The following is a 13,513-nucleotide window of genomic DNA, read 5'->3' as shown; positions in this document are numbered from 1 at the left end:
AAACCGACTAAGCCGGTTGGGAGGCACATCGAGCTTACCCCTTACACCGTGTACTACCTATTCATAAATGGGTCGGGCTTAGGCCATACTCGTTTACTAATTGGGCCAGTCTAGGTTGAGCCATAAACGTGTCAGGCTCGATCGGGCCTACCGGTGTGGGCATGGAATTGAAAGCCCGACACGTTTACTAATTGGACCGGTCTAGGTTGAGCCAGAAACGTGTTGGGCTTGATCGGGCCTACCGGTGTGGGCTTGGAATTGGCACCCCTACCGACCATGGGAAGCAAAAAATTTCATCCCTTATTAGGATTAAGGCTTCACCATATTCAAGTCTATAAATAAATAAGAGCAACTCTAGGTAAAAGGGGGATCCAGTCCTTCTCTCTTCACAACTCTTTATTGTTGCCTGAAATCCCTCTTTGAGCCACTCTTCAACTTCTCTGGATTTTACATGTCTCCCCCAACCAACGGTCGATTCTTGGTCGCAACAAAATCCATGTAAGACTATAACTCTATAACTCACAATTATAAAGGCTCACAACTTATTATTTAAAACTGACTCGTGCATGTTTGATACCAGTGGAAGTTCAGTTCAAAACCTTAAGATAATTCATAATTCATAAAAATAATAATAATAATAAATAAATAAATAAATGGAGAGAACTCCTCAAATATATGAAAGCATGGAAGGACCTGATAATAAATTAGGGAAAAGGACATGAAAGCCAACAGGATACACTGGTATCAGGAAAGCTAGCGGAATTTTGACCGTAGGATTTTGATAACACCGTTGGATGAAAAGAAAGACTCAAACTCTCAATCCACCGTTGTTGTACCTTTTCGCTTCCTCTCTTTCTCTCTCCTTGCCGGAGGGTTTGATTCATTAGCATAATAGTTATAATCGATTCAAAACCAATGGTTTAAACGGTTTCACTTCTTAAAACAAAAGATGAGCCGTTTAATAATTGGTTTTACTTCTTAGATTGAACCAATTAATAAATAGTTTATGGGTTATGGTTTAAATGGTTCGATTTGATTTCGATTCATAATTCACACCCTTATATCTAACCACATGTATTAAGAAAAGTTTATTTGAGCAAATGGCACATGACAATGCACCAATAAGGTCCAATGGAATAGCTTTATACATTGAGAATAAAAGAGTCATTTCACGCAAGGAGAAGATAGATAGATATAGTGATAGAGAGATGGTGCTAGCTTACACTCTCCCGTGATTTAGAAATTTTTTTCTTTATTTATTTATTTTTAGTTTCCCTCACCAAAAATAATAGTAATAATAAAGACAATTTCACATGTAATTGATTACTTTATATCTTATGTATTACTTAAAATTATATGTATGTATTAAAATAAGAGGGAAGGGTTCTCACGACGTCAGTACGTGAGTCTCATGGTAAGCTTAGGACAGGGACAAAAAACAATAAATAAATATCATGTGAGAAGGGCAATAGTACATCATATTATGGGATTTTTCTTTTCAAATTAAGAAATGATTAAGAGATTGTTGTGTAGTCGTGTAGTTTTTCCGTCAATGTGGGGTCAATGAAAACATACATAAGAAGCATCAACATGGAAGAGGGTTTTTGATTTCATGGGGTTGGGATGATGATTTTGAACGATCCCATGTCTCGACTGACAACTTTCTTTCTCATTAGAGAAAAAAACAAAGAAATTATGAAGCTTATAAATAAAAGGAAAAGATTTTCGACAAGACTAGTGTAAGAAATAATTAGTTAGTAACACCAATGACGGTTTGAGAAATAGTATTATTTACACATGTCCACATCAAATCTACATAAATAAAACAGGAGAGAGAACATCAGTGTAAATCCCATGGCTCATTATGTTTAATGTTGTCAATAGAATTAGGAAGGTCAATTAATCAAACATAATTCCTTCTAAAATAAGCAAGGGATATGTGCTTATGTACTTAGGTTTTTCTTTTTATTTTGTTTAAGGGAGAAAGGGATACGAACATAATTAAGCAAGTAACGTCAAACACGCAGAGCCCATGATGAACATATGACCGTCTACACCGTTCGATTAGCATCAAGCCACGTGATGGACCGACATTGATCCACGAGAGACTCAAGAGCCTCGCGAGTCGCGATCACTTAAAAAAAAAAAAAAAAAAAAAGCGCTTGAATCCCAAGCTTAAAATAGCTGTTCATGGCTCCAACGATTTCACCAAGGAAACCGTTGTTTCTCTCTCTAGATTTCCCACGTTCCACTGGTCGATGCTTTGGACCGATCTCTAGGTTTTCGAAGAACGAAGATCACAAAGAACTTTATGCTTTTCAGGAGATCCAAGAACCAGACGACACGAATTTTCGTTCAGAATTTCAGTTCAGAGCATAAGGTGCCACTAACAAGTAAAGGTTTTTGGATTTTTGATTTCAAAAAATAGTGTGGGAAGAAGAATATGTCGATGTTAAGGCGGAGGAAAGCTTCTGAAAACGAGAAAATTTCGAATTTGGAGGTTGCTGAAGGGACTGAGAGAAGGGATGATGAAGAGGAGAAGAAGGAAAAGGATGGTAAGGTGATGAAGAAGAAAGTGAATGAGAAGAAGAAATGGTCATGCGTTGATAGTTGTTGCTGGTTCATTGGTTGCATCTGCTCGATTTGGTGGTTTCTACTCTTTCTATACAATGCGATGCCGGCTTCCTTTCCTCAATATGTGACCGAAGCAATTTCGGGACCATTGCCTGATCCGCCTGGCGTGAAATTGCAGAAAGAAGGCTTGGAAGCGAAGCATCCTGTGGTGTTTGTGCCTGGGATTGTCACTGGTGGGCTCGAGCTTTGGGAGGGGCACCAATGTGCGGATGGACTGTTCAGAAAGCGGCTCTGGGGCGGTGCTTTTGGAGAAATCTACAAGAGGTATGTGGTTTTGTTTATGTAATCCTGTCTATTTGAGAAACGTTTCAATTCATCTTGACGCTTCTTTGCTGGAATATGAGAATACGAAATCAATTTTTGATAATGTTAAGTTGCAGATGAGAATCTCTACTGATTTTGAGCACATAGTTTTCAATTGTTTCAAAGTTTCATGGGGAATGCGAAGCTCATATTTTGTTTATTACAGCAGGAGAGATGTGGATGTGGTCGCCAAATTTGTTGTTTAATTTATCTAACTTATTATGAAGCGGTACCATTCTCCAGCTAGCTAATGAAGTAGGAATCCCCACTGGTATATTTTTATTTTTTGGCGTCAAGTATATTTTCAAGAGGTAAAAAAGGCTTTATTACTTAATGGGATAACACTTAAGGGGCAAATTGGTAGTTTTTGGATAGCTTTGAGTAAAGCTCATTGGAACATTCTTTTCTTCCGGTGTCGATAATTAATTAAAAGAATATGGCAATTGATGCAAAAGCTGAGAGATATGTTAGTGCTATAAATTGGATCTAAACGATAGTATATTTCTCTCGTACTGATTGTTTTCTTGGGTGTTCTGAAGTATAAATCACAGTTACTTGGATAAACAAAATCTTGGAATTTGGTGCCATATTTAGTCAGGAACAAAAGATTGTAGATGAATTTGACAAAGAAAGCAGTATGGATTATCATTTTCAGTATCTTGGACTTCACCATCTTAGCTTGGGATGGGCTTGTGGTGAAATTCACAATACCAGTGCATGAAATGAGGTTTTTTTGCATTTCAATGGTTGCTGTATGGGAAAATTATGGCATGAGAACCACATTGTGATTCTTTGAGACTGCATGGGGTGCTATTAGAAAGGTATATCGTGGTCTTATAAAAGAAAAAAAGGCCTTACCAAGTGCATGAGGCTCTTGCAACTACGGGGCCTGGGGAGGATCATAATGTACGCAGCCTTACCCCCAATTTATAGAAGGAAACATCAATGGATCAACCTGCAATGAGTTAAATGCAACTAAGTCACAAAGCTTAATCCCAATATCTAGAAGCCCAGTAGAATATTAATTAAATTTTACATCTCAAATCAGCCACCAAAATCACAATCATAACAGAGTTTAACATTACCTACAGTATCAATTACTGGAGTCAATGATAAAATATTAAACTGGAGTAACGGCAGAGATCTCATAATAATGCTTCAAAATCTGCAATTTGAGTTTTTTGGTCCATAATGGTGACTGAGGAGGATTATATTTCTAATTGTTTTCCCTCTACTTGTTTCTCTCATTTGCCATTTAACTTTTGGATTGTTAATTTGTTTCTCACTCTCAAATGATTGCAATTGCTATGTCCCTTAACTATTTCTCATGTATTTTATAGTTATTTCAACCAGTCATTGCCCTGAAGTGAATCAAAATTAATATCTCACACATTGTTAAAATAAAAGTTTGTCAACCTTTAATGGATTTGGCAGATTTGTCAAGTTCGAAGTTCGAACTGCATGATATTCATTCCTTATCACATTTGTGCCGTTAACAAGGAGGGTGAAGGTTTTCACAACAGCCCATTTAGATAAGCTTATCTCAATGGCCCAAATATCTGCCATGTGGCCAGATCAAATGAGACCCCCGCGTCCCCCTGCCTACTTGTCAAGTTTCAGCCCAAACTGACATTGCCAAGTGTCAAAATAAAGCTTGAAAATCTAAGGACCATGGGAATTTGCATGGGCATAAACGAATGGCTGACAAAAAAGGATGAATTCCAATGCACAAAAATGTATCTCATTGGATTAGGTTCTGAAATTTGACATGTTGCCAACCCAAACCTAGACCTATGTATCCATTGGCCAGAATCGCCACATCATCCTGCAGTGTGGCTCAAGTAGTGGACCATTGAAATAAGCTTATCTCAACGTGGCAGTGTAAACAAAATTATGCCTAAAATGTATTTTCTGTTTTATAGTCAATTGTCATTAAATTGATCATAGTCACGATGAATCATGTTATGGTTACTTCATCAGAGTATTCTGCATTTTAATTTTGACAGTACAACTGTGAAATTTGTAACTCAGAGAATATTTCTTTGGCCCTTTTCTCTGGTGTTGTGTAGACCTCTATGTTGGGTGGAGCATATGTCATTGGACAATGAAACTGGACTGGATCCTTCTGGAATAAGAGTTAGGCCAGTCACTGGACTTGTTGCAGCAGATTACTTTGCACCTGGCTATTTTGTGTGGGCAGTTCTGATCGCCAATTTGGCTCGGCTTGGGTATGAGGAGAAAACAATGTACATGGCTGCATATGATTGGAGACTTTCATTCCAGAACACTGAAGTACTCTTTTCACTCTGACAGTTCCTTTTCTGCATTCTTGTTTGTATCATTTCCCCCCTCTTGTTTTAGTCTATGGATCTCTATTCTATCTGTTTATACATCTGTCAAATTTGACTGATTAGGTGCGGGACCAAACCCTGAGCAGGATAAAAAGCAATATAGAACTCATGGTAACTACAAATGGTGGGAAAAAGGTGGTTGTTGTTCCACATTCAATGGGAGTTCTGTACTTTTTGCATTTCATGAAGTGGGTTGAATCACCAGCTCCAATGGGTGGTGGTGGTGGTTCAGACTGGTGCGCTAAGCATATAAAGGCAGTGATGAACATTGGTGGGCCATTTTTAGGTGTTCCAAAAGCAGTCTCGGGACTCTTCTCTTCCGAAGCCAAGGATATTGCTGTTGCCAGGTTTGTTCTGTTTAACTACTCCGCAGTGTTACGTATGTTATTGTGTTGTGGCTTTGATGCAAGACAATATACAAATTCCTACGGGTAATGGCCCACATAGAAGAGTACCCAAGTTTCTTCAAAGTATTGCCCCCTTTCAAGATTCACTATCAATCAAAATTCTGAATTTGTAATTAAGAACTTTAAAAACAACTCTTTTAGCAACAAAAGTTGTAGAACTTGTCTAATTCACATCGCAAGAAGGTATTCACTCTCCATTACTTGGCTACAACTAAGTACTTTTTTATTTGGTTACCGCTAAACCTATGGTTATGCGCAGCTCTTCTTAGCTTAACTAAGAAATACAATCCAATGAAACACATTCATAATCACTAAAACATGGCCTGGAATACTTATATTTGTTTTCTGGTGGCCTAGTTCATTACAACTTGGAAACTTAAAATAAAGAAATAACATGCTTAATACTACGAAGAACCAACTTACTTGGTACTACTCGGAGTCTTGGACTATAACACGACTACTAGCACTAGGACTGAGAAACTTAAGCCCTATATTTCTTTAAAAACTGGAACTTAAAAAAAAATTTATAAAATTGTAACTGCTATAAATGGCCTCTCCCTTTGTCCATGTTAGTATTAATAGTCCAACATACATGCTGTTGCCTTATTTCTCTAATAAAGGTATCTAATTTTTGCTTACCGTTTTGATTTTTTCACTCTCTCTCTCTAATGTAGGGCAATGGCACCTGGTGTTTTGGATAAGGATGTATTTGGTCTCCAAACTTTGAAACATGTAATGCGGATGTCCCGCTCTTGGGATTCGACAATGTCAATGATACCAAGAGGTGGAGACACAATTTGGGGTGGTCTTGATTGGTCACCGGAAGAAGGTTATGTATGTAGTTCAAGAAAGCAACGAAACAATGACACAACAGTTGCAGCGAATAATGAGACCGATAATGTGATCTCTCAAACAAAAAGTGCAAATTATGGGAGGTTAATATCATTCGGGAAAGATGTGGTAGAAATGGGTTCATCTGAGATTGAGAGGACTGATTTTCAGGGTAATGTTTCTATTTTTCAATCGGCTTTTCTATTTGAATTGAAACACTAGGTTAAAATTGTCCATTGATTAAATGCATGATAGTCACTGGAGTTCCATTTGTGGTGATGTAAACTTGCAAAACTCTTGTTTCTTTTTCCCTCTGTAATATGTCAGTGATTGATTGTTTATCTGATATTTGTTTTAGTATTTACAATATGATGTATTATGTGTCCATTGTTAAAGCTCCTACCCACACTTCACTGGATCCTCCTCTCTGCCAACTGCCAAGGCTCTCTGGAATCTATGTATTAGTCTCCTGTAGATGCAATTTCACTTTTGCTTGTTTACATTCATCTAATGTGCTGCTGATTTTGTTCTTGAATTATCTCCATGTGAATTTCTCTGCTTCAGTAAAGAGCTTCTGGTGACACCAAATGCATGAAGAAATCACTATGGCTATGTCTGATTGCAAGAGAAATTAAAGGGAAGTGAAGTGAAAAATTTTAAACCTAAAGAGAGAAACTTTTGAATTCATTAACCCATGTGATTGTTGAAACTACTTAAATTTCTTACCATGTTAGTAAATGATACATTTTACATGTAATTTTTATTTTACTTTTTAAGCCAAAGGGATTTGGATGCACAGTAAGTGAAATTTAATAACCAAATATGGAATGATTTGGAAACTTGAAGTTACTACCTAGTGATGTAGTCACATGGGGTAATGATTACAAAAATTTCTTTCTTTAGGTTTTAAAAAATTCACTTCACTTCCTGTTAATTCCCCTTGCAACCAAATGAAGCATACACTATATATATATTGTGGTTCTTTTCAGGACAATTTGTTCTTTTTTCACCACAACCCCTCTTTTGATGAAAACAATACATTCAATTTTCCCTCTTTGCCAGAAAGTCTTTCTGAACTGATGGTGGGGACATTGATTATTTGATTGCATCTGTTCTATTGCAATAATGTTTTTCCTTAAAGTTATAAGTAGTGCGTTAAAGGATCGTCATTGAAGATTGTTGTTGGATTTTCAACCTTCTCTGAGAACAATCCACTCTAAGATCAGATATTCTGATCCGATTTCGTTTGGATCGCCTTACCTGACAGTGAACCATGTGGACTGCCTACATTTTTTCTGCAATGATTGGTGCTGACCTAAAGGTCTAGCACGCCAAGATCGAAAGCTGGTGGAGAATAGGGGTGGGTACTGGACAGCTTGGGGTTAGATTTGGCTCCCTGCCGTGTCGGTGTTTGAATGATGAAGATAGTAAGATAACTTTGGCAAGTTAGAGTCCCACTAGTGCCTTGCTAAGGAGTCTCACCTAAGCCATCTTGGGTCACACAAGAAAATACTCAAAACAGTATTCTTGAAAATTCATTGGTTGCCTTTGAGAGCAGCCAAGATTTGCATCATATAGGGGTGGAAATCTTGAGTACAGCACAATAACATTAAAGAGGCTCTTAGAATTCCAAAACCCCTTTGGAATTTCCTTGCATAGATAACAAATCCTAGACATAGAAATTTGCCTCCAAAACATGGAAAACTGTTCCCAAGACATAGAAACTGATGATGGGAAGACACTTAATGCTACTTTGGAAGATGATGAAACATGTGGAATTTAATTAAACTAATGAAGTAAATATCTTTTTCCTACTTACTATCCATATTTTAGGTTCATTAAAGTGGCCTATTACAAAGAGAACCAATGGGAACAAAGCCCAATACCTAACCCAACCCAAAGCTTATTTCCAATAAAATAAGCCATTTGGGTGACTTATCTGCATCATTGATCCAATGTTGGTTACAAAATGAAAGGTGGGGTGAAGGATCCTCGGTAAAAACATGGCATAGCAATCACTTCTGCTCCACTGCAATAATTCTCCCTCTTAAATTTGTGTAATCAATACGGGGAGGCATAGAGGGACCGTTTGTCGATTCATTGAGTTGAGGGAATTATATTTGACTCAATGTCTCTCTTAGTCAGCTAAGCATGGAATCTGGGGAGGTTGAGCATCGATTTGTTCGGCCAAGGTGATTCACATTTCACAAAGTTAACTGAATTGAGTACACTAAAAATGAATCATTCTGGTCGATTCTGGCAGATTCCTAGTTTCTAAAATTGAACACAAGTAGCTAATATCTGGGCCTGCATGGCAAAGAAATTTTGGTTCCTTTAGGAGCTTTAAACACTACCACTACCTTTTGTTATTTCAATGAAGATGGAGTGTGAGCCCCTGTTGTGTTATTTCAAACATGGGCATTGTTTATGAAATTCACATATTCTTCTTCGATAAAATGCCAACCTGATGCAGTCAAGCTGTCTGATTGGGCTAAGGTAGGCTAGATTTTAGGCTGTGGATAGGTTCTATGGTCCTTGAGACACTTGCTTATGTGTTATTTGTTGTATTAGACCTTAAATTATAAGCCTCTAAAGTAGTGGTGAGGTCAATGCACGAGATTAGTGTCTTGAGTCAAGTGTTTGAGTTTGATGGATAATTATTAGCTAGATAAAAACTCTTTTGAGTCTTATGTTGAGAGGGATTAGGAGTCCTTTTATGAATGTGTTTAGTAAGTTTAATATATATATATATATATATATATATTTTGGGCTGTTGAGTGTCTGCAAACGTGGGTGAAGGCTCTTCTTCTAGTTCTGTTCTCTCTTGCAAATCAGGTGCTATATCTTCAATCCTTTCTTCTACTCTTCTTCTCCCCCTTTTTTTTATTACTTCTTCTAATCTGCAGTACTCCTGTTCTATATCAGTTTTCAGATTGCATTTCTTCTTCAATATATCTCTAGTTACTGGCCTTTTTTACTTCAAATTTTACATGCTAGTTTCTAATTTCATTTTCATTGAAAATCTGATTCTGTTTCCTAAAGAATTCTGGTCAATGTTCTGTTCTGATTCTGCTTCTTGTTTTCTTAGTAGTAATAGGATTTCTGTATAACTTGTCATTCTGCCATAAAAATTCAACCTAACTTTGCAAGTCTATTCCTCTATCAGAATATACCATTCGACCAGGATTGTAGACTAGTCTGGATATTGTTCTGAGATATACATTTTCTCCTTATGTTGTTATGTTTCTACTTTATTTTGTGCTCCTGTTAAGTGCTAGTCTCTTGCTGGATTTTATGGTTTGACTCTAGCCGACATTACAACCAGCTGTGTAACAACAGACAATTGCTCCATTGGGCAGCATCCCTTTTTCTGTTTTGTGCATTCTTGGGTGAAGTCCATTATAGTTTTCATTTTATATCAAGGCCATCTTAGTTGTCACAAATTGATTTTGCATATGTAAGTAGTATTGTTACTCTTATCTTCTGTTCCTTAACTTTTGATTAACAAATCATTATTCTCTGAATCAATTTCTTTGCAATTTCTGCATTTGCATGTTGAGCTGTTTGTTTATGTGCAGGGTGCTAGTAAGGGTGCTAACCTAACAAACATGACTTGTCGCGATGTATGGACGGAGTATAATGAAATGGGCTTGGAAGGTATCAAAGCTGTGGCGGACTACAAAGTTTACACAGCTGGATCAATTTTGGATCTGCTTCATTTTGTCGCTCCAAAGATGATGAAGCGGGGAGGTGCTCATTTTTCATATGGGATTGCTGAGGATTTGGATGACCCTAAATATGAACACTACAAATATTGGTCAAACCCCTTAGAAACAAAGTGAGGATCTACATTTAAATTATACTGTCAATCGAATTTCATATTTGACTGGAAAATGTGTTCATTCTTCTATGCAAAACTGTTGACAGTGACTAAATCCATATTGGTGTCTTAGAATACATGCCTTGTATCAAGGGTATGCACCTCATGCATAAATTGAAAACATGTTTCTAGTCATGCACTGCTTTGAGACTTCAAAATAACATATTTTTCTGCATGTTTTTGGTTTTGCTTAAACTAGTGCTTCATTTATCTTGTTGATATATCATGCTTGCTGCATTTTGGTGTTTATAATTTATATAACCCTTTTAGGCTTCTATTTCACATTAGTGATATTTCTTGTAGACATTGAACAGTTCTAACTTTTGAGATACTGACTCCTCTAATGTGTTCTATACAAGATACATATCTACCATTATGCTACGGACTTCCTCTTGTTTTTCCTCCTTTGACTTGTTTTTATTTTAACAAGTTGAGCGGCCGGGGGGGGGGGGGGAGTGGGTTCAGCCTACAACTTGAAGCCACTGTACATGTCAGGTGGTCTTGATGCCTGGCCTTGAAGCACTTACCTATACACGGATACACCTCTAAATATGGCCACTTGTTAAACTCTGGAGAAAGCTGATACGGTTAAATTTTTTTAAACTGTAGAATAGTTGATTCACTTGGTTATTTGCTAGCCACAAGTAGAATCTGAGAGCACATAACTGAGGAAAATATTGTCAATCTAAGAGACGGTAATTGTAGCATCATGCACATTTGGGAGAAATATTTCTTGCAGATTGCATTATCAGTCAGATAACTGTTTATGCTGTTATCACTGTAGATGTGTAGTTACTTTCTCAAATGAGTAGCTACAGCCCATTGGGGAAGAAATCAGTGCCACTTCATCTTCTTGAATGATTTTTGCAGATTACCAAAAGCTCCTGACATGGAAATCTATTCTATGTATGGAGTTGGTGTTCCCACTGAAAGAGCATATGTTTACAAGTCAACAACAACTGCTGCTGAATGCTACATTCCATTTCAGATTGATACCTCAGCTGATGGTGAAAATGAGGGTAGCTGTCTCAAAGGTGGTGTTTTTTCAGTTGATGGAGATGAAACTGTTCCTGTTCTTAGTGCTGGCTTCATGTGTGCAAAAGGTTGGCGTGGTAAAACCCGTTTCAATCCATCAGGAATTCGAACTTACATCAGAGAGTATGATCATGCTCCTCCAGCTAATCTTCTGGAGGGCAGGGGCACCCAGAGTGGAGCTCATGTTGATATAATGGGAAATTTTGCATTGATTGAAGATATCATGAGAGTAGCTGCAGGGGCTACAGGAGAAGACTTGGGGGGTGATCAAGCTTACTCTGGTATATTCAAGTGGTCTGAGAAAATCAATTTGCAGCTATAGTTTTTGCAGGTAATACCCTGATCTAGCTGATTTTTTTTTTTATTACTATTATTATTATTATCTTTTCTTTTCTTTTCTTTTTTTCCTGGGGGGAGTGGGGTGCTAAAACTGAATGTATCCTGTCTACACAGACAAACAATACTTTAATAGTTTGATTTCAGAACCAAAGTTTCTTTTCATACACGCCGTACTTTAAAATCCATTACTGTTTGGATGATGTTGTTAGGAATAAAGTATTTCTATATAGTTTTCTACAGCTGCTACAGTGTATTTATAACCAGACTCTTCTTTTGTACTTGTGAGGTCTCCCTAGGCTTAATCAAGTGATAAAAGTATCTATGAAAAAACTGTATAGTTTTTCCATACTTATGCCTTGTTTTGGGCACTTTTGTGAAAACATTCGAACTGTGTTTTTAATGTGCATTAATACACTGAGCTTTTAATATTCTTTCAGCTCCATCCATGTTCCTTTACACTAATAACTGATGGATTTCCAGAAGCCTAAAGGATTAGGTTTCAGAAACTCAGATTAACCAGAATCACAGTGATGTGACAATAACCAGAATTTAAGAAAACTTGATAACAGTAGATCAAGATCTCAGATGAATGTAATATTTTGATAGGAAATAATAACATAATTAGAAACAACTTTCCAAAATATGATTTGAATCCAATGGCCAGATTAGCAGTTATGGCACTATCCTACTTGAGATAGAATTCCCCAAACCCTAAGATCAATGGAAGCTTATGGCAAGTTCAGAAATCGGGTATGATAACGTAAAAGCAAAAGATTATTGCACAGATCTGATTTATTCCCACAGAAATTAGTTTTTAATCACATCAGAAATCAGTAGATTAAAGGTTAGGCAATATGCCAATATGACTTCCAACTTGACTTTGTTTAATGAACTCAGATTCATGGTCTGAAACTGTAGGGCTGCTTAGAATATAAATCTGAAATCAGAATTTGATTATCAATTGTGAAGGTTCACAACTAAGGAGTTTCAGATTTATGGGGCACTACTATACTGACTTCTGGTCTAAAACTAAAACTGTGAGTAAGCTTAGACTGGCTTGCGGTTTCTGAATCCAAGGTCAGAATTTGATTCCCAGTTGTATAAAACCAAGAACTGAATAGTTTCAATAATTTGGAATGCTGTAAAACAGAAAGTGTACTTAAGAGAATAATAGAGAAGAAAGGATGAAGAAAAAGAAGATATGAATTCTACTTCCCACTGAGAACTTGTTTGTGTTCCACCAACTAAACCTTATACGTTAGAATCCCACTAAGAGTTGCTGCTGAATCCACAGTAGCTAGCTTGTTTCTCATAAGCCAAGGGGCCATAAAGAATTTCATTAAATAAATCGTTGGGGCCTCAAGGCCTTACATGCTCAGAATAGAAAAAACAAAATTGAAACATCACAATCCTAGGAATAAGCTCCAGCCAATAAAGAGCTAGTCTATCATAACAGGAATTTAAAGTAGTCAAAATAAATAAAGGAAACAGTCTCCCACTTATGATGTGAAAACAACAAACTCAGCCTTATACAAAACACAATAGAGAAAAAGGGGGGGGGACAGAATAGGGGAGTGGGGAGGCAAAAAGATGAGAGTATACCGGTGAGAGTAAGAGGAAAGAGGTTCAGCCCACAAGGCAGGAGAATCTCAGTTAAATGGCATCGGGAACATAAATCCTAGCCCTGCAATAGGCTCTATCCAAGGTCATACTTGGGACAAGGCCGAGACTAA

General features: G+C 37.2%; 1 protein-coding gene across 2 annotated transcripts in view; it reads left to right on the top strand.

Annotated features, from left to right (window-relative positions):
• The first annotated feature begins 2,152 nt into the window (after positions 1-2,152).
• Positions 2,153-13,513, top strand: part of LOC122086945 (phospholipid:diacylglycerol acyltransferase 1-like) — a 16,215-nt gene continuing 4,854 nt past the window's right edge. The window contains exons 1-6 of one of the 2 annotated variants that reach the window (XM_042655866.1): positions 2,153-2,898; positions 5,007-5,229; positions 5,352-5,635; positions 6,370-6,698; positions 10,106-10,364; positions 11,277-11,772. In XM_042655866.1, the coding sequence (XP_042511800.1) occupies positions 2,444-2,898; positions 5,007-5,229; positions 5,352-5,635; positions 6,370-6,698; positions 10,106-10,364; positions 11,277-11,763 (2,037 nt within the window). In that variant the 5' untranslated portion in view covers positions 2,153-2,443 and the 3' untranslated portion in view covers positions 11,764-11,772. Of the gene's footprint in view, positions 2,899-5,006; positions 5,230-5,351; positions 5,636-6,369; positions 6,699-10,105; positions 10,365-11,276; positions 11,773-12,607; positions 12,625-13,513 lie in introns of both variants that reach the window. The other variant, XM_042655867.1, reaches the window with a different exon arrangement.

This window comes from Macadamia integrifolia, chromosome 8 (assembly GCF_013358625.1).
Source record: "Macadamia integrifolia cultivar HAES 741 chromosome 8, SCU_Mint_v3, whole genome shotgun sequence".
NCBI classification, from domain to species: Eukaryota; Viridiplantae; Streptophyta; class Magnoliopsida; order Proteales; family Proteaceae; genus Macadamia; species Macadamia integrifolia.
This window is presented reverse-complemented; position numbering and strand designations above follow the sequence as displayed.